The 22,154-nt window shown below is 48.5% G+C and overlaps 1 protein-coding gene across 17 annotated transcripts in view; it reads right to left on the bottom strand.

Moving 5' to 3' along the window:
* Window positions 1–22,154, bottom strand: part of KPNA1 (karyopherin subunit alpha 1) — a 260,914-nt gene that overhangs the window by 33,831 nt on the left and 204,929 nt on the right. For 13 of the 17 annotated variants that reach the window (XR_010598953.1, XR_010598943.1, XR_010598947.1 and 10 more), the window contains one exon: window positions 15,329–15,454. The exons of the other annotated variants lie outside the window; for them this stretch is intronic. Coding sequence is in view for 8 of the 13 variants with exons in the window: in XM_065585990.1 (XP_065442062.1) it covers window positions 15,329–15,454 (126 nt within the window). In the remaining 5 variants the exon portion in view is untranslated. The remainder of the gene's footprint in view (window positions 1–15,328; window positions 15,455–22,154) is intronic. 17 annotated transcript variants of the gene reach the window in all.

The raw sequence follows: 22,154 nt of genomic DNA, 5'->3' as shown, positions 1-22,154 counted from the left end.
TAATTCATGAAGTCTAAATGGCTAAGAACTTAAAATTGGGATGGTAATAGAGCACAAAACCCAGTGATGATTCAACCTGGTGATATTCTGAACAGAAAGAGCCCTCAAACATTCTTGTAGCTGTTTTCATCCTTCACACTGACTCTATAGACATAACAGTCGTCAGTGTGACACAGAGTGACATTCCTGGAATCTTATTATATTGATTATCTGTAAACTATGGTGCAAGAATCCCCAAAATACATGCTTTTCACATTTCAGTCATTTGTTACACATTTTACTTGTGTAACCCACAGGTCAAACTGTATGTTGTGTTGCTCCCGCTGTGGGCCCCTCCATGCCCAATTCAGAAAATGAGTCTGTTATTACTCTTGGATTGATAGCCTTGTTCTTTAGCACAACTTAAAAAATTGTGCTTTTAAATTCTGGTGGTCCTTGGTTCAATTCCCAAGGTCGAACAAGATGGCATTTGACACATTTACACGTGTCACATACTGAGGGTTGACAGGTATGCTTTCATGGTGGCAGGGATGGAGTACCTAGAGGAAGGTGGAACAGAGTACATAGATCTGCTGGTGGAATACAGGTACTCTGCTGCTGCAGCCGCACCTAGCTGTATCCAGTTTCCAGAAGTCCAATGAGAAGCTATGGTGTGTTTCAGGATGTGTGTGATGACAGATCGACAGGTTACATCATCACTGATATATATGTAGGGTTGCTCTTGGTATGCTTACTTTCCGTAATTTTTAAATGGGAATAAAAGTTTATAGAAACATTTATCGAGGCATGTTATAGCCTCTCATACCCTTCAGAAGGGTCGACAGTCAGGATTGGCTTCAGCAGCGCAGTTTCTCCTTCTGATTCCCAGCCAGGTGCAGCTCCCCTTCTCCCTGACTCTGGGGAGCTATCCATTGAGGTACACCTAAAGCTGCATAAAAATTAAGAAATTAACAAACACAAACTATGCTTAATGACAGATAAGGTTGCATCTGGACACACCCCATCCACTGAAAACTTTAAAAGCATGGAAATAAAAAGGGGGGAAATTCTTGCATTCCTTTCTATCTTCATATTGCCTACAATGTTGTTGATAACACATCAGAACACTCCAAAAGGCATTCACTTCCCATCTCCAACATAAGACTGAACTGTGACCTCATATGCTGTTATATCAATTATACATATAGGTGCATGTGACTGTCACATTTCATGCATTTTGGAAGTTATTTACCTTAACACCGATGAAGTCAATGCTAAGGTTTTTTGATAGAGTGTTAGTTTGATGAAGTTGGTATAGGTATTGATTTTTGGTATCTTTTCAAGCTGGGAAGTGAAAGCCTTTGGAGTGTGTTACTGACCGTGTAGTAGGCAACATGAAAGTGGACACGAATGCAGGAGTCTTTCCTCTCAACTTCATATTTCCATGCTTTAAAGAACTTGGATGGATGGAATGTGTTCTGATGTCATCTTAACTGTCACTAAATGTAGTTTTTGTTTGTTAATTAATATGGTTGAGGTAAAGCTGCAGGATGTTGGGTTTACTGAAACATTTAATTCTCTACTCAGTGTGCAACAGCAGAGAAGATTGCTAAAATATCCTGTTTTGCATTAAGAGAGGGATTACTTCTAGAGTGCTAGCAGAACTTTAATTAAGGGGTGCCTAAATGTTTCTAAGGCCTTGTTCATACTTAAAATATTAGCCACCTGTTAAATCACACGTAAATTTGTACCAGTGCAGTTTAACCTGGTACACTAGTAATAAAGCTCTCCAGCACAACAAAGATGCATTCAGTTACTCGACTTTGTGAAAAATTCTCTTTTTAGCGTAAAAATTTCTAGGCCTGGTTTTCGCCCAAGGATGAATTTTTTGCAAAGTTTGCCCAAGAGTCAAATCCCATTAAGAACAAAGAAAATGAATAGGAACATTTTTACAATCTTTTCTTTAAAAATCAGGTCAGCAGTGTTTGCCTGAAACCCCCATCTCTATAAGCAGGTATTCTTGCTGGGAAAGAGTTATGTGAGTTTTGTTAATGGTGCAGTTAGCTCATTATCACATCTGGATATAAAGTGAGGATGGAGTAGCTCTAGGTTGGACCCACGGTGTAGGCTGAGCAGCGCTGTGGAAGGAAGCATTTGAGCAAGTAAACTTAGGGGGTGACGAGGAGGAGGTTTGTAATGCATTTTGTGTTTCACTGAGTTCCTTTTGTGAATAAAACCAAATCCCAAGAAGGAAATAATTTTAACTCACCACAGGTTGTGAGGGCTGTTTAAATCAAGCTGGAAAAGGGACAATTCTGTTTTATCTCTGAATTTTGATTTTAGGACAGCCTTCACAATGGGGTATTTCCTGTCTCCATGACAACCACAGGCAGACCAGATCTTTGCTTGGAGTCTGGCCTATGGCTGCCCTTCAGGAAGATCTCTCCAGAACGACAGCCTCCAAAGCTAAAAAAGGTTTACTATAATAAAACTCAACTGAAACCATTTGCAGTAAAGCATTGACATGAAATTTAGGGATTTGGTAAAGAAACACACATTCTTTTCAAATATAACAAGTAAGCAATAGCCAAAACCAACAAAACAAATTAACCAAAAAACCCTTCACACTCAGGACATAATGCAATCCTCCAAGGAAGGTTCATCAATTTACACCTGTAGAATTGAAAAGGAACTTAAGGGTTATGGGGGCACCCTGTGCACCTAACACTCTTATACCAAACACAGCATCACCAAGGGTGAGGGTGCTGATGTTATAGTATCAGAAGAAGTACGGATATGGAAGACCATGAAGTAGCCTTACAGACCTCCTCATAAAATGTGTGTGATCACTCTGCAACACCCCGCCACCCACCCCAATTGCTGCTTTTTGCAGAGTGCATAGTAATGAGACGATCTGTACCTCAGACTTTTAATGCCTCTGCTATATACACCTTTATTCCTCTGCAGGCTCTGTTCACATCTAACATATGCATTTCTACTTCCTTAGGATATTTGAATTCAAGCAGAAGGGCAGCACTACCACCTCCTATTATATGAAGAAGATTGTGGTGCCTTGGAAATAGAGACGTAGCTAGTTCAAAGAACTACCATGTTTGATAAAACGTATAACTGAGAATTCACTGAGAGCATGCCAAAACAGTCTGGGACAAAGAATAATAAAGAATCCTTATTGAGGTTGCAGGAACAAACCATCCCGATGTGTAGAAAGAATAGTAAATATGGCAGGCAACCAGCTTGGCTTAACAGTGAAACCCTTGCTGATCTTAAAGACAAAAAAAAAAAAAGCTTACAAGAAGCGGACGATTAGACAAATGACCAGGGAGGAGTATAAAAATATTGCTCAGGCTTGCAGGAGTGAAATCAAGAAGGCCAAATCACACTTGGAGTTGCAGCTAGCAAGGGATGTTAAGAGTAACAAGAAGGGTTTCTACAGGTATGTTAGCAACAATATGGTCAAGGAAAGTGTGGGCCCCTTACTGAATGGGGGAGGCAACCCAGTGACAGAGGATGTGGAAAAAGCTAATGTACTCAGTGCTTTTTTTGCCTCTGTCTTCACGAACAAGGTCAGCTCCCAGACTACTGCACTGGGCAGCACAGTATGGGGAGAAGGTGACCAGCCCTCTGTGGAGAAATAAGTGGTTCGGGACCATTTAGAAAAGCTGGACGAGCACAACTCCACGGGGCCTTATGCACTGCATCCAAAGGTGCTAAAGGAGTTGGTGGATGTGATTGCAGAGCCATTGGCCATTATCTTTGAAAACTCATGGTGATCAGGGAAGGTCCTGGATGGCTGGAAAAAAAGCTAATGTTGTGCCCATCTTTTAAAAAGGGAAGGAGGAGGATCTGGGGAACTACAGGCCAGTCAGCCTCACCTCAGTCCCTGGAAAAATCATGGAGCAGGTCCTCAAGGACTCAATTTTGAAGCACTTAGAGAAGAGGAAAGTGATCAGGAATAGTCAGCATGGATTCACCAACGGCAAGTCATGCCTGACTAACCTAATTGCCTTCTATGAGTAGATAACTTGGTCTGTGGATGAGGGGAAAGCAGTGGACGTGTTATTCCTTGACTTTAGCAAAGCTTTTGATACGGTCTCTCACAGTATTCTTGCCAGCAAGTTAAAGTAGTATGGGCTGGATGAATGGACTATAAGATGGATAGAAAGCTGGCTAGATCATTGGGCTCAACGAGTAGTGATCAATGGCTCCATGTCTAGTTGACAGCCGGTATCAAGCGGAGTGCACCAAGGGTCGGTCCTGGGGCTGATTTTGTTCAATATCTTCATTAAATGATCTGGAGGATCGGATGAGGTTCAACAAGGACAAGTGCAGAGTCCTGCACTTAGGACGGAAGAATCCCACGCACTGCTACAGATTAGGGACCATGTGGCTAGGCAGCAGTTCTGTAGAAAAGGACCTAGGGGTTACAGTGGACGAGAAACTGGATATGAGTCAACAGGTGTGCCTTTGTGGCCAAGAAGGCTAACGGCATTTTGGGCTTTATAAGTAGGGGCATTGCCAGCAGATCGAGGGACGTGATCATTCCCCTCTATTCAGCATTGGTGAGGCCTAATCTGGAGTACTGTGTCCAGTTTTGGGCCCCACACTACAAGAAGGATGTGGAAAAATTGCAAAGAGTCCAGCAGAGAGCAACAAAAATGATTAGGGGGCCGGAGTACATGACTTATGAGGAGAGGCTGGGGGAACTACGATTATTTAGTCTGCAGAAGAGAAGAATGGGGGGGGGGGGGATTTGATAGCTGCTTTCAACTACCTGAAAGGGGGTTACAAAGAGGATGGATCTAGACTGTTCTCAGTGGTAGTAGATAACAGAACAAGGAGCAATGGTCTCAAGTTGCAGTGGGGGAGGTCTAGGTTGGATATTAGGAAAAACTTTTTCACTAGGAGGGTGCTGAAGCACTGGAATGGGTTACCTAGGGAGGTGGTGGAATCTCCTTCCTTAGAAGTTTTTAAGGTCAGGCTTGGCAAAGCCCTGGCTGGGATCATTTAGTTGGTGATTGGTCCTGCTTTGAGCAGGGGGATTGGACTAGATGACCTCCTGAGATCCCTACCAACTCTGATATTCTATGTCGACTGGGTATGACGCTTTCAGTGAGAAGAGGAAGAGATCTGCCAACTGTGAAGCTGAAAGGTGGATATTAAGATATGTAGATCAAGAATCTGCATATTGCCAGAGGACCAATATGTGTGACGAACCTCAGGATTCTGTTATATGACAGTTATGAGAGATTCTCACGGGTTTCTTATAATGCAGTATGACTGCAGTCACTAACTTGTCTTTCCCATGCTCAAACCATCATGTAAAAACATTAGAATGTCCTTTGTCCTGATAATGGATTCCCCGTAAAGTCATCTAAACTCAAGTGATACATAGACATTATTTGTGAATTTCTTCAGAGATGCTAGGAAGATGTTTATCATCTTCTTAAAGTGACTTTGGTTCCTTACTCTCAGCTTCCCTGATAATGGATTGAACAACACTGGATATTGGTTTAGGATATGTCCCTGTTGCACTATGTTTTTTCGTTATGTGTTGAGAGTTTGAGAGGAGGTTCCAGTTAAAGATAGGGGATCACAGCCTCTGCTTTTGCATGTCTTCCTCACATCTCTCATCCACACCTCTTCTGGTTTTCCAATTGGACCTGAATGCAAATAGGTTTCCAGCCTGGTCTGGGAGGCACCTAAAGGCTAGATGATCTAGAGTGCATTCCCTTGTGCATTCCCTGAGCCAGCTGAACCTGTCTTTTCTTCTTGATGTAGAACCCTGGGTAATCGACTGAGAGCTTTTGCCAAGGATATGAATAAGACAGTGCTGAAGATTTTTGACTTTCTTAACAACGATATACACACCGCTATTCTGAAGAATCATCTGCTGGAAATGGAGACGTGAAGTTGATGGTCCATATCGTGAGACAGATTATACTCAACCTGGGCTGTAATTGCCCCTTCCACTTATTCACTCAAAGCCATGTCTCTAAAGATTTTTTGCAATGGCTGCTGGACCCAGCATAACATGAAAAGGTTGTCTAGACAAGAGTAGATATGTATCCATTTCACTTGAAGGGAGGGACAAAATGGCAATTTGTGAATATCTATGTAGAAATCTAGTACCTCCCTTCTGGACATTTTGGAAAATGCTTCTTGTAACAGAAGCTAAGTTATCTATGGTGACTCTCCCTGATTAGATGTTCAGTAGATCGCCAGGAGGTGTATTTTCGTATTCTTATTGCTATAATAATGGATTTAAGTATTTCCACCTAGAATACTGATCTCCTTAAGGACATGTTGACACCCAAGATCTAAAGTTGGTTGCATGCCAGTTTTTCTTTGAATCACAAAAAATCTTGTGCATTGTCCAAAATATCTGTCTCTGCATGGAACTTGTTCTGTTGTTTCAATGTCTAGGAGATGGACTATTGCACTCTCCATCCTGTGATGGTATGAATGGTTTCATTGATGTGTTGGTTTACTTTAACTTACTTTGGGGAAAAGGTAAGCTTGTCCCTCGGACAATGAGCTAATTCTACTGACTTCGCTAGTCTTCGCTAGTTATCTCAAGTACCTGAAGTGGTTTACTTTCAGGTGAGGGCCCACCCTGAAGTGCCCCTCATGGGGGGAAGGGGCGAGGAAATCTGCTCAGACTTGGGAAACCCCAAACAAAAAACTTTTGGGGTTGGATGGTTTTCCAGAGAATCAGACTCTTGCTCTTCCTATTACCAGGAAAGGCAGCAATGGCATCCTCCTACCACATAATCTCTATGCTAGAACCTGGAGGAGCAGTGGCTTCAAACACCTGCCGAGATAAGACAGTCTGAAGATTCTCTCTCACTGGAAGCGTAGACAGACTTATCTCCTTGTCTACAGCCTCAGTGTCTACTTTGTCTCTATGCTCTCCTCAAAGAGCTTACCAACAAAAAAATGAGAAAGATATCAGATTTTAGCTTGCAATTCCCGTTTCTTCAGGTGGAGCCATAGGCCCCTAAGATGTGTCTTTGATAATTTTGAATGTACGATACAGCAAACTGGAGTCAGGTAAAGCACCAGTCCCGAAAATGTTGCTTGGGAAATCTAGTTTAAAACAGAGTTTATGCAGGGGTTGTTTTTTTTTGCTGATGCTCACAATGGGCTCCTTATTGACTACAGAACAGCATAATAGGAAACTGCAGGCAAAACTCTCAGGATTCAAACTACTGCATCCATGTTTAGTCTGAATGATCTTATTCTCCTCTGTAGGTTTGGTGGGAATACTCCTTCAGCTGATCTGACTACGGAAGCCATAGCAGGCTTCTGGCCTGGTCTCAGAGGAGGGAGCTTCCATGCAGCCTGCTCAACTGTCTCAGCATGGACCTCATCCACATACAGCCTACGATCTGGTTTCACCACCACCTGCTGTCTGCCATTTCTGATGGGGGAGAAGCTGAAAGTGCTGTCCTTCAAACTGTCCTCAGAAAGAAAGGTGTTTCCACCCCAACCCCTACTTTCTTTTGAGGGCAACTACACCTGTATTTCCCCTTAGTGGTTCAGCAAGGGCACCCACTCTCAGGGTCCCCCGGCTGCCACCTCTCATGGGTTGAGACCACATCTCTCTCCCTTCTGATTAGAGTATTCCCTGCCTTCTCTTTGTTATTCCCAGCAAAAGATAGTCTGCCTAAACAGGCCTGTTTATTTCTCCCCTCAGAGATGGTACACAGTGTAATTGCCAACAGTTATAAATTACCACCCAGCACTTCCTATGCAAGCCTATTTTATTCCTAAGGTAAAAACCATTACAGAGAAAACATATTAAAATAATAAAAACCTATACGCATACTAATAAACTTACCAGAGATCACCCCAATTGCCTCCAACATATGCTCTACCAGGTGAGTCTTTCAAACACAAAAGGGGGTTGCTTTTGTGGTCAACAAGTCCATAGAATCATAGAAGATTCGGGTTGGAAGAGACCTCAGGAGGTCATCTAGTCCAACCCCCTGCTCAAAGCAGGACCAACACCAACTAAATCATCCCAGCCAGGGCTTTGTCAAGCCGGGCCTTAAAAACCTCTAAGGATGGAAAGTCCAGAACAGACTCAGCTCAGAACTAGCATACCCATGAAAAGTTTAGTCCACCTTTATACAGTTCAGGGATCTCTGATCTGGAGTTTCCAGGAGCAGGTAATCAGTATATAATGGGTTCTTCTCCTCAGGGGATAGCTTCAAAAGGCCTCCTAGAAAACAGACTTCACACATATTGTCCCAACAGTCCTCTGACGTTCCTAACATTTACATTAGTCGTGTCCCTAGAAAAGTTGCATACAATCCTACAATAACACAAACAATTGTGTTTTTAATACAATGGACCCCAGAGGTATTAAACCAAATTGAATAAAGTGTAATTTAATTCAATAAAGTTTATTCAGGATACTGCAGGAAATTGCCATTTGTCACAGGCAGTTTTGAGACAAAAACCTCAAAGCCAATGAGGAAACTTGAGACGTTTAGTTTAAAATATTTTTTAAATCCTGTGAAAGCTCTGCCACAAAGTGAGACCTGCAGTCTGTTACAAGTGCAGATTGGAGGCAGACAATTCTGGAGAGTTCTTCCTGAGGGACAACCCTAACCCAGGCTCAAAGCCACCAAAATCACCAGCGTAAACACAACTATGCTGACAGAAGAGTGCATCTGTCACCATAGTGGATGTTGTTTGAGAAGGTGGTATTATTGTGCCACCAGGACTTATCCTCCTATTGGTATATGCTGTGATTACATTGGGGCGGGCGGGGGTCTATACCAGCATAGCTATGCTTTGCCAGCACAGCCTCTGTAGAGTAGACATGGCCTTTAAATGAAATTTGTTCCTACACTGAGCACTGAAGACAGCATGGTAAAAGACAGTTACCTTTTCCGTAACTGGCGTTCTTCGAGATGTGTTGCTCATGTCTATTCCACAATAGGTGTGCGTGCTCGCCACATGCACCAGTGTCGGAAGTTTTCCCCCTAGCAGTACCTGTAGGGGAGCGCCCTAACGACTCCTAGAGTGGCGGCTGCCTGGTGCGGTATAAGGGGAGCTGCGCGCTCTCCCCACCCTCAGTTCCTTCTTGCCAGACAACTACGGCAAAGGGAAGGAGGGCGGGATGTGGAATAGACATGAGCAACACATCTCGAAGAACACCAGTTACGGAAAAGGTAACTGTCTTTTCTTCTTTGAGTGATTGCTCATGTGTAATCCACAACAGGTGATTCCAAGCTGTATCTGTTGGAGGTGGGTAGGAGTTCACAAATTCTCGGGATGGAGCACAGCCCTGCCGAACCCAGCGTCTTCTCTGGTCTGGGAGACTATTGCATAATACGAGGTGAACGTGTGAACGGAAGACCATGTGGCAGCCATGGAAATGACCTGAATGGGGACATGGGCTAAAAAGGCAGCAGATGAGGCTTGCGCCCTAGTCGAGTGTGCCCTTACAATCAACGGCAGAGGGATTCCCGCCAGGTCATAACAGGTATGGATGCACGATCCAGTTGGAGAGCCGCTGAGTGGAGATCGGCTGACCTCTCATGCATTCAACCGAGGAGATGAACAGCTGTGAAGACTTCCTGAATGGTTTAGTCTGTTCCGGGTAAAAGGCCAGAGCCTGTCTCATATCCAGCGTATGGAGGCGGCACTCCTCACTGGACACATGGGGCTTGGGGCAGAGGACCGAAGGAAAACGTCCTGACCCATGTGGTGGGCGGAGACCACCTTCGGGAGGAACGAAGGATGTGGACGGAGCTGGACCTTATCCTTATGGAACACTGTGTACGGGGGCTCGGAGGTCAGGGCCCTGAGTTCCAAGACCTGTCTAGCTGATGTGATCGCCACCAGGAAGGCTACCTTCCACGACAGGTGCGACCAGGAACATGTAGCTAATGGCTCAAAGGGGGGACCCGTCAACCGGGCCAGCACCAAGTTTAGGTCCCATTGGGGGGCCTAACTTATGGGAAGAGACGATTCAATCCCTTAAGGAATCGGCCAATCATAGCGTGGGAGAATACCGTGTGCCCCTGCACCAGCGTGTGGAAGGCCGATATGGCCACCAAATGCATCTTGACGGATGAGGGTGCCAGGCCTTGGGCTCTAAGGTGAAGGAGATAGTTTAAAATGAGCTGGATTATGGCAGCCAAGGGGGAAAACGCCCTGCTCAGCTGCCCATCGGGAAAACCAAGACCACTTTGCCAAGTAGGCTCGACGCATGGAGCGTCGCCTGCTTTCCAAGAGGACACGCTGAACCCCTTCTGAGCATGTCCTTTCCTCCCAGCCTAACCATTGAGCAGCCACGCCGTGAGGTGGAGTGCCGCTAGGTTGGGGTGTAGGAGGCAGCCCTGGTCCTGGAAGACCAGATCCGGGCGGGATGGCAACAGCCCTGCCAGGGTAACCACCAGGCTCATGAGGGTCCTGTACCAATGTTGCCTGGGCCACGCCAGGGCAATCAGGAGGACCCGGGCCCTGACCGTCTTTATCTTTTCCAAGACCTTGCCGATCAGTGGGAATGGGGGGAAGGCATAGAGAAACTGGACTGACCAGGATAGGAGGAAGGCATTGGGGATAGCGCCCAGTCCCAGCCCCCCCCCACCAGAGCAGAACATTGACAGTTCTGCCAAGTCGCGAACAGGTCCACCTGGGGAGTTCCCCACTCTTGGAAAAGTCTGTGCACCACCTCTGTGTGGAGAGACCACTCGTGCTGAGAGGAGAAGTCCCGGCTCAAGCAATCCGCCCGCGAGTTCCAGGTGCCCGGTAGGTGGTAGGCCTGGAGGCAAATGTCGTGGGCTATACAGAAGTCCCACAGCCTGAGGGCTTCCAGGCAGAGGGCAGAGGATCGTCCCTGACTTACCTGTTGATGTAAAATATCAAGGCCGTGTTGTCCATGAGAACCCTGACCACCCTGCCCTCCAGGTGCGAGCGGAAGGACACACACGCCAGCCAGACCACCCTGAGTTCCTTGATGTTTATGTGGAAGGCCAGGTCCTGAGCAGACCACAGAGGTTGGGTCTGAATGTCCCCCAAATGGGCTTCCCCACCCCAGGTCCAATGCATCAGACACCAGTTCCATCGATGGGGGCTTGCATCTGAATGGGACCCCTCGGAGCATGATTCCAAGGGAGGACCACCATTGTAGGGAGATGATCACCGGCTCAGGCACAGTGAGGACCTTGTCCATTATGTCTGGGGCCTGGGAAAACACCGAGGCCAACCAGAGCTGGAGGGGCCTCATCCTGAGTCTGGTGTAGCGAACCACATATGTGCACGCCGACATGTGTCCGGTGATAGGGAGGCCCTGTCCGACGTGGTGTCCAGAACTACCCCGATAAACTCTATGCGTTGTACTGGGACTAATGTGGACTTGGTGTTGTTCACCAACAGGCCCAGAGTGGTGCACGTGGACAGGAGTGCCACGTGATCCCGCACCTGCAACCAAGAGCTGTCCTTGACCAGCCAGTCATCCAGATAGGGGAAGATCTGGACCCCATGGCATCTGAGGTAGGCTGCTACCACCAACATACACTTTGTGAATACCCTGGGGGCAGTGGACAGGCCAAACGGGAAGACCGTAAATTGGTAGTGTTCTTGCACAACCGTGAAACTGAGGAAGTGCCCGTGCCCCTCGAATATATGGATGTGGAAGTACGCGTCCTGCAGATTGAGGGCGGCGTACCAGTCCCCGGGATACAGGGAGGGGATGATGAAGGCCAAAGAGACCATGCGGAACTTGAGCTTCACCATGAACTGGTTCAGGCCTCGCAGGTCCAGGATGGGCCTGAGCCCCCCTTTGGCCTGCGGGATAAGGAAATAGCAGGAGTAGTACCCCTTGCATATGAACTCCGCTGGCACCACTTCCACCACTCCTAGGCCCAGGAGCCGCCCCACCTCCTCCTCGAGCAGAGCCTCGTGAGAGGGGTCCCCCAGGAGGGACAGGGACAGAGGGTGGTTGGGCGGGGTAGAGGTAAACTGGATGGTGTCGCCCCGGGAGATGGTGCTGAGGACCCATTGGTCTGAGGTCATCCGCAACCACTCCGGGAGAAAAGCACACAACTGATTGGAGAAGGGAAGCTTTATTGTGGGTGGATCCCTGATACGAACTGGTAGGTCACCCCCGGGCGTCCTGTCAAAACTGCTGTTTCTCCTCCTGTTTGCCCTTGGAGGACCCAGGCTAGGGGGCGGACCGGGACTGCCTCTACGGGCATTTCTTATAGTCCCGCAACTTTTTATAAGAGGGCTCGTATTTAGCGTGGGTGGCCTGCTGCGGCTTAAACTTAGGTCTAGCCGGAGCCAGAACACAGAGGTCAAGAGTCTTAAGCGTAGTGCGGGAGACTTTGAGGCCATGCGGTTTTATGTCCGTCTGTTCCACAAACGGAGCCTTGCCGTCAAACGGGAGGTCCTGCACCTCACTGAACAGCCCAGACAGCAAAAGCCACAATGCCCTTCTCATGGACACCGCGGAGGCCATGTCAGCCACATCCAATGCTGCCTGCAGGGTTGCCCTGGCAGCCGCTGTACCCTCCTCCACCAGAGCTTTGAATTCCTTCCTGTCACGCTCATGGAGGGAGTCCTTGAATTTGGGCAGAGAGCCCTACAGATTGAACTCATACCGACCCGAGAGAGCTTGACTGTTTGCCACCCGTAACTGAAAACTCGAGGACGAATAAATTTTTCTCCCAAATGAATCCAGCCTCCTTGAGTCTTTATTTTTTGGAGTAGGGGCTGATTGGCCCTGCCGCTCCCTGTGGTTGACTGACTCCACCACCAGGGAGTTAGGGGCAGGGTGGGTATATAGATATTCATGCCCCTTGGCGGGCACAAAGTACTTGCGCTCTGCTCTTGCCCCCCATCTCAAAGAGGAGGCTACCCCTTTGTGAAGTGCCAGGGCCACCCTGACAGGTACTGAGGCAGATAAGATGTTGAAGAGGGAGTCCGAGGGCTCCTCCACCTCCTCTGCCTGAAGGTTGAGGTTTGATGCCACCCTTTTCAATAGTTCCTGGTGGGATTGAGAGTCCTCCTGCAGGACAGAGGGAGGAGTGGCTGTAATCGCCACATCAGGGGAGAGTGAGGAGGCGGGCGTGGTATTTTGCATGTCCACCGGCACCGGAGGATCCACCACTTGATTGCTCTCCGGGCACGGCGCCAAAGATGCATGTCTCACTGCCTCCGTCCTTGGGAGGCTGGGAGAGGGAGGCCAACGGCCATTCCGGAGGCTGCGTCAGGGGCCATGGGGCCCACTGGTACCACTGTGCCGGCCATGGAGCCTGGTGCCACTGCACCTGCTGTGGCACCGGTGGAGCAGGCTGTTCGGCCTGGCTGGCCTGTCCCATCGATCGACGACTACGAAGGGAGGCCTGGCTGGCGTACGCCCTGCTGCTGTCCCTGGACCGGAAGGAGCGGCGGTGCCGGGAGTGGTGCCAACCAAGAGATCGTGACCCTGACGTGGAGGAATGGTACCGCTGGTAGCAGCTGCTCCGCGATCAGCCCCGGCGGGCAGATCCGCGACGGCGATCGACGCCCAGGAGTGCGGGAGCAAGACAACGAACAGGAACGGCGTCAATGTTCATGTTGTGACTGGCTCTGATAGGTCCTCATCTCCGAGGGGCTTCGGTGGCATCTGCCTCAGTCTCGTCGGTGTCCGCTCCTCGAGGCGGAGCGGTGCCTGGAGTCTTTGTCAGTCGGAACCCAACTGGACAACCTGGTGGGGGTCGACTACGCATGGGACGGTTGCTGAGTGGTGAACGGCGTCGGGAACATTCCCTCAACTGTGACCGGTACTGAGTTGGGTGGCGACTGTAGAGATCCCAGCGGTGGCTTGCCTCTGGACTGCGGAGCCAGCATTGGCAGTGCCTCTGGTACTGGCATGGACATAATGTCCTGGGCCGCTTGCAGGGCCTCCGGCACGGAGGGCATCCAGACATCCAGGGAAGCCTGTTCCAAATGGGCCGGGCTACTCCACTCAACCTGAGTCGGAGGCCTGGAGGCTGATGGGGACCAAGGACTGCCCAACATGGGTCTAGCCTCTCCCCCTGTTTTGCCCCGGTGCCGTGGCAGAGAAGGCCTCTTCTTAGCCTTCTTGGCATGCCCTGCAGACAGGGAGCAGCGCCGACTGGTAGATGGTGCCAGGGGGTCGCCGTGCCAACATCACGGTACCTGGTGCCAATTCGGAGTGACCCCGGCTCCGGCATGCCAACGCTGACCCCATCAGGATGGCCCGGAGCTGAATGTCTCTCTCTCTTTTGGTCCAAGACTTGAATGACTTGCAAATTTTGCAGCAATCGCTGAGATGGGTTTCACCTAAACAGTGTAAACAGTCCGCGTGCGGATCACTCACTGGCACGGGTCACCTACAAGTGTCGCATGACTTAAAACCCGGGGCACGGGGCATGCCTGGCTCGGGCGCATTAAACTAAACTAAACTAAACTAATCAAACTACTTTAATTACAGGTACTACTACACTGAACGAACAAGAGTTCTGGAGGAGAGCTGCAGACAAGCTGGAACAGAGCAGTTCCGAAGCTCCTTCACTGGCGGCAAGAAGGAACTGAGGGTGAGGGGAGCGCACAGCACCCCTTATACTGCACCATGGAGGCGCCACTCCAGGGGTCGCGGGGGGCGCTCCCCTACGGGTACTGCTAGGGGAAAAACTTCCGGCACCGGTGCACATGACGAGTATGCACACCTATTGTGGAATACACATGAGCAATCACTTGAAGAAGAATAAAAGTTGAGAGTCAGGGAGGAGAAGTCCTCAGCTTGAGGATCAGTGCTTTTCAATATCTTGGTAAAAACTGTTTTTGATTTTAGTTGATCTGGATAGGCTAAAACGAGGTACAATGGGAATGTAGACAAGAAGAAATTAAGCAAGTATTTGACACAGTAGATTTCCAGATTAAGTGGTGAAGTAAAGAAGTGTTTGTGTGTTTAACCAAAATTTGGCTATTGGGAGTATCTAACCACACTGGGTGTTGAGGGGATGAGCTCACAGGGGATTAGTGGTTTTTGTTTTGTTTATTTGCTGATCGGGCTTTCCTCCAGATTTTTTGTAGCAATGTTGTTTTCTTGCATTTAATAGCATTTTGCTTTCTTCTGGCATAACATTTCCTCCCATCTCAAGTGTTTGAATTTGGGGAAAAAAAAAAAAACCTTTAAAATGTTTTAAGCTAACAAATTCCATAGCAGAGATGGCAGCATTGTTAAAGCCTTCCACAAATATAGGCGGGTCATATATAAACTATAATTGCAATGCCACCTGATGGGCATTCCTCCTAGACTGAAGGACAAAGATCACTAAAGGAACATAGCTGGGTAAGTTACCTGGATCTGTGCTCTGTTTCCAGCTGTAATGTTGGATATTGTCCAACATGCCTCCTTTTTGATAGACTCCTTAGGGCTGCTCAGCAAGTGCAATAAACTTTGCAGAGCTGAGCAATTCAGAATTACCTGAAGAGAGAGACAGAGAGAGACACACACACCTTAGACTGTGTCCAGAAAAGACAGCCATTTGAACACAGGTGGGGAGGGATAGCTCAGTGGTTTGATCACTGGCCTGCTAAACCCAGGATTGTGAGTTCAGTCCTTGAGGGGGCCACTTGGGGATCTGGGGCAAAATCAGTACTTGGTCCTGCTAGTGAAGGCAGGGGGCTGGACTCGATGACCTTTCAGGGTCCCTTCCAGTTCTAGGAGATAGGTACATCTCCATATTATAAAAAAAAAAAAAAATCCCTAAAAGGAAAGACCATCACCAACATTTATCTAGCACTTTTCACCAGATGTTCGCAGAATGTTTCACAAAATAGTAATTAATCCCCTTGTTAAGTAAATAAGTGTTGTCCTCATTTTATGGACAGGGAAACTGATGCACAGAGAAATTAAGTGATTCAGTGCAGGGACCATGTGTTTAATACGTATTTATACAGCACCTAGCATAATGTGAGGTCCTGGATCCAAATGTGGCCCTAATGAACATGAAGGAGGTTTTGTTTTTTGTTTTTATTGGTTTTCTTTTTGCACTGAGACTCCTTAAATAGACAGGCTCTGCATTTCTTTGGCTCTCTAGTTCCCTGCTTCACTTTCTCAGCCTGTGAGGCCTGGTCCACACTATAACTGACTCCTGGATTCCAGTTGTGAACACCAAGATTCCCCCCAGAATGGATTTCTGTGACCGAGTTATATACGAAAGAAGCTGGTTGTTAAATACAACAATGTTAACATAACCCTCAGATATGGGCTATAAACAATGCACTGTGACAATTAGAAAGATCACACAACTGTCTCAAGCACTACTTCTGTTAAACTGAAACAGAATGTTTCTGGTTGCTATTAACTGGTCTTCCTACCTGAACTCAGTGTTATGAAACTGAAGAAGATATATCAAAATGATGTATTCTCATACACGATATGTCATCAGTGAACTAATGAACTCATTACTGGGTTAGGAAAAGACAGTGAGCTTTTCCGTAACTGGTGTTCTTCGAAATGTGTTGCTCATGTCTATTCCACAGTAGGTGTGCGTGCTCGCCACGTGCACCGGTGCCAGAAGTTTTCCCCCTATCAGTACCAGTGGGGGGGAGCGCCTCCCATGACCCCTGGAGTGGCGCCTGCCTGGTGCAGTATAAGGGGAGCTGCGCGCTCTCCCCACCCTCAGTTCCTTCTTGCCAGACAACTACGGCAGAAGGGAAGGAGGGCGGGATGTGGAATAGACATGAGCAACACATCTTGAAGAACACCAGTTACGGAAAAGGTAACTGTCTTTTCTTCGAGTGATTGCTCATGTGTATTCCATAGTAGGTGATTCCAAGCTATACCTATTGGAGGTGGGTAGGAGTTCACAAGTTCCTGGGACGGAGTACCGCCCTGCTGAACCCAGCATCATCCCTGGTTTGGGAGACTATCGCATAGTGCGAGGTGAACGTGTGAACCGAAGACCACGTGGCTGCCCTACAAATGTCTTGTATAGGGACGTGGGCCACGAAGGCAGCCGACGAGGCCTGCGCCCGCATCAAGTATGCCCTCACAATGGGCAGTGGCGGGACACCCACCAGCTCGTAACGGGAGTGGATGCACGAAATGATCGAGTTGGAAAGCCACTGCGTGGAAATCGGCTGGCCCCTCGCGCGCTCAGCCGAGGCGATGAACAGTTGCAAGGACTTTCTGAATGGCTTGGTTCGCTCAGAAAGTAGAAAGCCAGAACCCGCCGCACATCGAGCATGTGGAGACGGCGCTCCTCACTAGTTGCGTGAGGCTTGGGGCAGAGGACTGGTAGAAAAATGTCCTGACTCATGTGGTAGGCAGAGACCACCTTCGGAAGGAACGCGGGGTGTGGGCGGAGCTGGACCTTGTCCATATGAAAGACCGTATATGGCGACTCGAAGTTCAGGGCTCTGAGCTCCGAGACCCACCCGGCCAATGTGACAGCAACTAGGAAGGCCACGTTTCACGAGAGGTGAGACCAGGAACACGTGGCTAACGGTTCAAACGGGGGGGCCCCCGTAAGACAGGCCAGCACCAGATTCAGGTCCCATTGTGGGACCAGGGGCTTAGAATACAGGTAAAGCCGGTCCAAACCCTTAAGGAACCGGCTGGTCATAGCATGGGAGAACACAGTGTGTCCTTGCACTGGGGGATGGAAGGCTGATATGGCCGCCAGGTACACCGACTAATGAGGGTGCCAGGGCCTGGGCCCTCAGGCGGAGGAGGTAATCAAGGACAAGCTGGATCGGGGTGGCCAGTGGGGACACACCTTGGTCTGTCGCCCACCTCGAAAACCGAGACCACTTTGCCATGTAGGAGCGGCGAGTGGAGGGCCGTCTACTTTCGAGGATGCGCTGAACCTGTGCTGAGCATGCCCTTTCCTCGCCACATAGCAACTGAACAGCCACGCCGTGAGGTGAAGAGCTGCCAGGTTGGGGTGGAGGCAGTGGACCTGGTCCTGAAAGACCAGGTCTGGGCAGAGCGGCAACAGTCATGGTGGAGCCACCGACAGGCCCGAGAGGGTCCCGTACCATTGCTGCCTGGGCCACGCCAGGGCAATGAGGACGACTCTGGCTTTGTCCATCTTTATTTTCTCCGGGACCCTGCTGATCAGCGGGAACGGGGAAAAGGCATAGAGAAGCTGGCTTGATCAGGACAGGATAGAGGCAGCAGAGATAGCGCCCCTTCCTAGGCCCCCCCTGGAGCAGAACCGAGGGCATTGTCGGTTCTGCCGGGTCGCGAACAGGTCCACTTGGGAAGTTCCCCACCTTTGGAAGAGCTGGTGGTCCACTTCCGGGTGTAGAGACCACTCGTGCTGAGAGAAGAAGTCCTGGCTCAAGCGATCCACCCTCACGTTCCGGGCACCCAGCAGGTGAAAGGCTTTTAGGTGGATGTCGTGGGCTATACAGAAGTCCCACAGACTGAGGGCTTCGTGGCAGAGGGCAGAGGATCAGGCCCCGCCTTGCCTGTTGATATAGAACATCGAGGCTGTGTTGTCCATGAGAACCCTGACCACCTTGCCCTTCAGGTGTGAGTGGAAGGCCATACATGCCAGCCGCACAGCTCTGAGTTCCTTGACGTTTATGTGAAGGGTCAGGTCTTGCAGAGACCACAGGCCTTGGGTCTGAAAATTCCCCACATGGGCCCCCCAGCCCAGGTCCGATGCATCGGACACCAGCTCCAACAATGGGGCCCTGTCCCTGAACAAGACCCCTTGGAGCATGTTGCTTGGTGTGGACCACCACCGCAGGGAGGTGATCACCGAGTTCGGCACGGTGAGGACCTTGTCCATTCTGTCTGTGGCCTGGGAGAACTGCGAGGCCAGCCAGAGCTGGAGGGGCCTCATCCCGAGTCTGGCGTGGCGGACCATATACATGCACGCCGACATGTGACCTAGCAGCTGCAGGAAAGCCCTGGCTGTCATCACCGGGAACCTTGCGATCGAGTCGAACTTGGGTTTTGCCGGAGCAGGGACATAGAGACCCAAGGTCTGGAGGGTCGTGCGGGAGTCTTTCATGCCGTGCAGCCTTGCGTCTGTCTCCTCCACAAACAGCGCCTTCCTGTCGAAAGGGAGATCCTGCATGGACGATTGCGCATCGCTGGATAGCCCAGAGAGCAGGAGCCATGACACCCGTCTCATGGACACCACCGAGGCTATGGACCGAGCGGCCGTGTCTGTTGCATCCAAAGCGGCCTGCAGGGATACACTTGTGGTCGCTGCCCCTTCCTCCATGAGCACCTTAGACCAGGGGTCTCCAAACTACGGCCCGCGGGCTGGATACAGCCCATGGCTTCGATTTGTCCAGCCCCCCAACCAACATCGCATCGGGCGGCGGGACCCCGGCTGGCAGGAGCCTGCGGCAGGAATCCCAGAGCAGCGGCGGGCTGAGCAGCTCAGCCCACCACCGCTCTAGGGTTCCCGCCGCGCGCACGTGCCAGTCTGTCTCAGCCCGCTGCCAGCCTGGGTTCCTTCACCCAGGCCAGCAGTGGGTGCTGGGTGGGGTCAGTGGCGGGACCCCGGCTGGCAGGAGCCCGTGGCGGGAACCCCAGAGCAGCGGCGGAACTTCATGATGTCACTGCATTCCTGCCATGGTCGCAGTGCCAATGAGCTCTCAGTAGGTAGGTTAGTAGCGGCAGAAGGAACCGGATGTATGATGAGTCATTGTTGTTTCCCTCGGTTTTTGTCTTAGCGCGTATCAGACTAGTGACAAACGTATATTCGTTATGTTTAAGTCCACTGCTATTGGGGCAATTATGTTGGGAAAAGGACAGAAGAGAAAGGTTGATTCTGAATGTCGCGTGCTTAAAGAACAATGGAGTGTGGACTATTTCGGTATCAAATCAGGTAGTAAAGCATTGTGTTTAATATGTAACGAAACTATTGAAGTGCTAAAAGAATACAACATTCATAGACATTATGAAACCAAGCACTTGTTGAACTACTCTCAATTTATGGGAAAGCTACGTTCAGATAAATTAGAATCCATGAAACGTGGCTTATCATCACAACAGTTTATATTTAAGAAGAAGAAAACCGAGAACGAAGCTGCAACGACGGCCAGCTTCTGAGTGGCACACCTATTAGCAAAACGAGGAAAACCATTTACTGGTGGCGAGCTAGTTAAAATATGTATGATTCAAGCAACTGAAGAAATATGCCCAGAAAAAGTAGATTTATTTAAGGTCTTTTGGTGAACACAGTTGCTCGCAGAATCGAGGACACTGGCAGTAATATAATTTTCCAGCTGAATGAAAAGGCTAAGAAGTTTGAGTGGTTTTCCCTCGTACTTGACGAGTCAACCGATGTTTCCAATACTTTGCAGCTGCTGTTGTTTATTCGCTGTGTTGGCAGTAATTTTGACGTTTCGGAAGAACTAGCTTCTGTGCATAGTATGCATGGAACAACCACAGGTGAAGAGATTTTTCAAAGAAATTGAAAAGTCACTTTCTCAATACAACCTGCAATGGAAACAACTGAAGTGTGTTACAACCAATGGCAGTAGACACATGTGCGGTTCAAAAAAAGGTTTGGTTGGACAAATCTACAAAGCTTTGTGAAAGTGTGGGCTGTCCCAAGCCTATGATTTTTCATTGCATTCTTCATCAGCAAGCATTGTGCAGGAAATATTTGGATTTGTCATGTGTTATGGAACCCGTAGTCTCAACCGTGAATTTCACTTACTTGCATGGACTTAACCATAGTCAGTTCCAAGCATTTCTGGTGGAAATAGAATCAGAATATCATGATTTGCCCTACCACACTTCAGTTCGATGACTTAGCTGTGGAAAGTTTGTGTCGTGATTTTTCAAGCTTAAAACTGAAATTGAAATGTTCTTAAATAAAAAAAACCAACCTCTACCTTTACTCACAAACAGTGAATGGCTTTGGAAATTAGCTTTTTTCATAGACTTGACCAAGCACATGAATGACTTCAATCTTAGACTACAAGGGGAAAACGGGCTTATCTGTGACATGTACTCCCAGGTGAAAGCATTCAGGCAAAAACTAGTTCTTTTCGAGTCCCAACTGATGAGGGACTGCTTTGCTCATTTTACATGTTGTGAAAAGTTCAACCAAGAAACTGAATCACAATTCCTAACTAGGTTTGCACAAGAAATCATTTCTGATCTGAAACTACAATTCCAGGAGCGTTTCTCTGACCTTGATGTGAATGCAGGAGAAATATGGATCTTCCAAAACCCATTTGATTGCGATCTTGAAACACTGCCACCTGAACTTCAAATTGAAGTGACTGACCTGCAATCCAATGACTTGTTGAAGGACAAATATAAGAAAGGAAATCTGATAGAGTTCTATAAATGCCTGCCAAGTGATCATTATGCCCATGTAAAAAACTTTGTCTGTGGATTAATGTCAGTGTTTGGTACTACTTATGTGTGTGAAAAAACATTTTTGATGATGAAATATGTGAAATCCAACTACAGATTGACCTTGTCTGATGAACATTTACAATCAATTATGATGATAGGGAACACTAACTTTGAACCACAGCCAAATGCAATTTTGTCAGAAAAACATCAGTACCATACTTCTCACTAATCCTAAAATAATATTTCTTTTTTTAATGATTTTGCATATATTTAATTTTTTCAGTCGCTTCAGCCCACGAAGCCCCTTCAAAAATCTAATACGGCCCTCGTCTCAAAGTTTAGAGACCCCTGCCTTAGACTCTTTTCTATCGCGCTCCCGGAGGGAGTCCTCGAACTTGGGGAGGGATCCCCAGAGATTAAATTCGTAGCGACCCAGGAGAGCCTGATGGTTTGCTACTCTTAGCTGGAAGCTTGATGACGAATAAACTTTTCTCCCGAAAGCATCCAGCCTCTGAGAGTCTTTGTTCTTAGGAGTCGGGGCTGGCTGCCCCTGCCGCTTCCTGTGGTTGACCGACTCAAGGAGTTGGGTGCCGGGTGGGTATACAAATTTTCGTGCCCCTTACTGGGTACAAAGTACTTGCACTCCGCCTTCTTAGAGATGGGAGCCAATGAGGCTGGTGTTTGCCACAGGGCATTTGAAATTCTTGCCACCCCTTCATGGAGCGGCAAGGCCACCCTGCCCAGTGCCAAGGAGGACAGCACATTGAACAGAGAGTCTGAGTGCTCCTCCATCTCCTCTGCCTGGAGGTGAAGGTTTACTGCCACCCTTTTTAAGAGC

This window comes from Chrysemys picta, chromosome 1, assembly GCF_011386835.1.
Source record: "Chrysemys picta bellii isolate R12L10 chromosome 1, ASM1138683v2, whole genome shotgun sequence".
Classification (NCBI taxonomy): Eukaryota; Metazoa; Chordata; order Testudines; family Emydidae; genus Chrysemys; species Chrysemys picta.
Note: the sequence above shows the minus strand (reverse complement) of the source record. Positions and strands in the feature narration are given on the sequence as shown.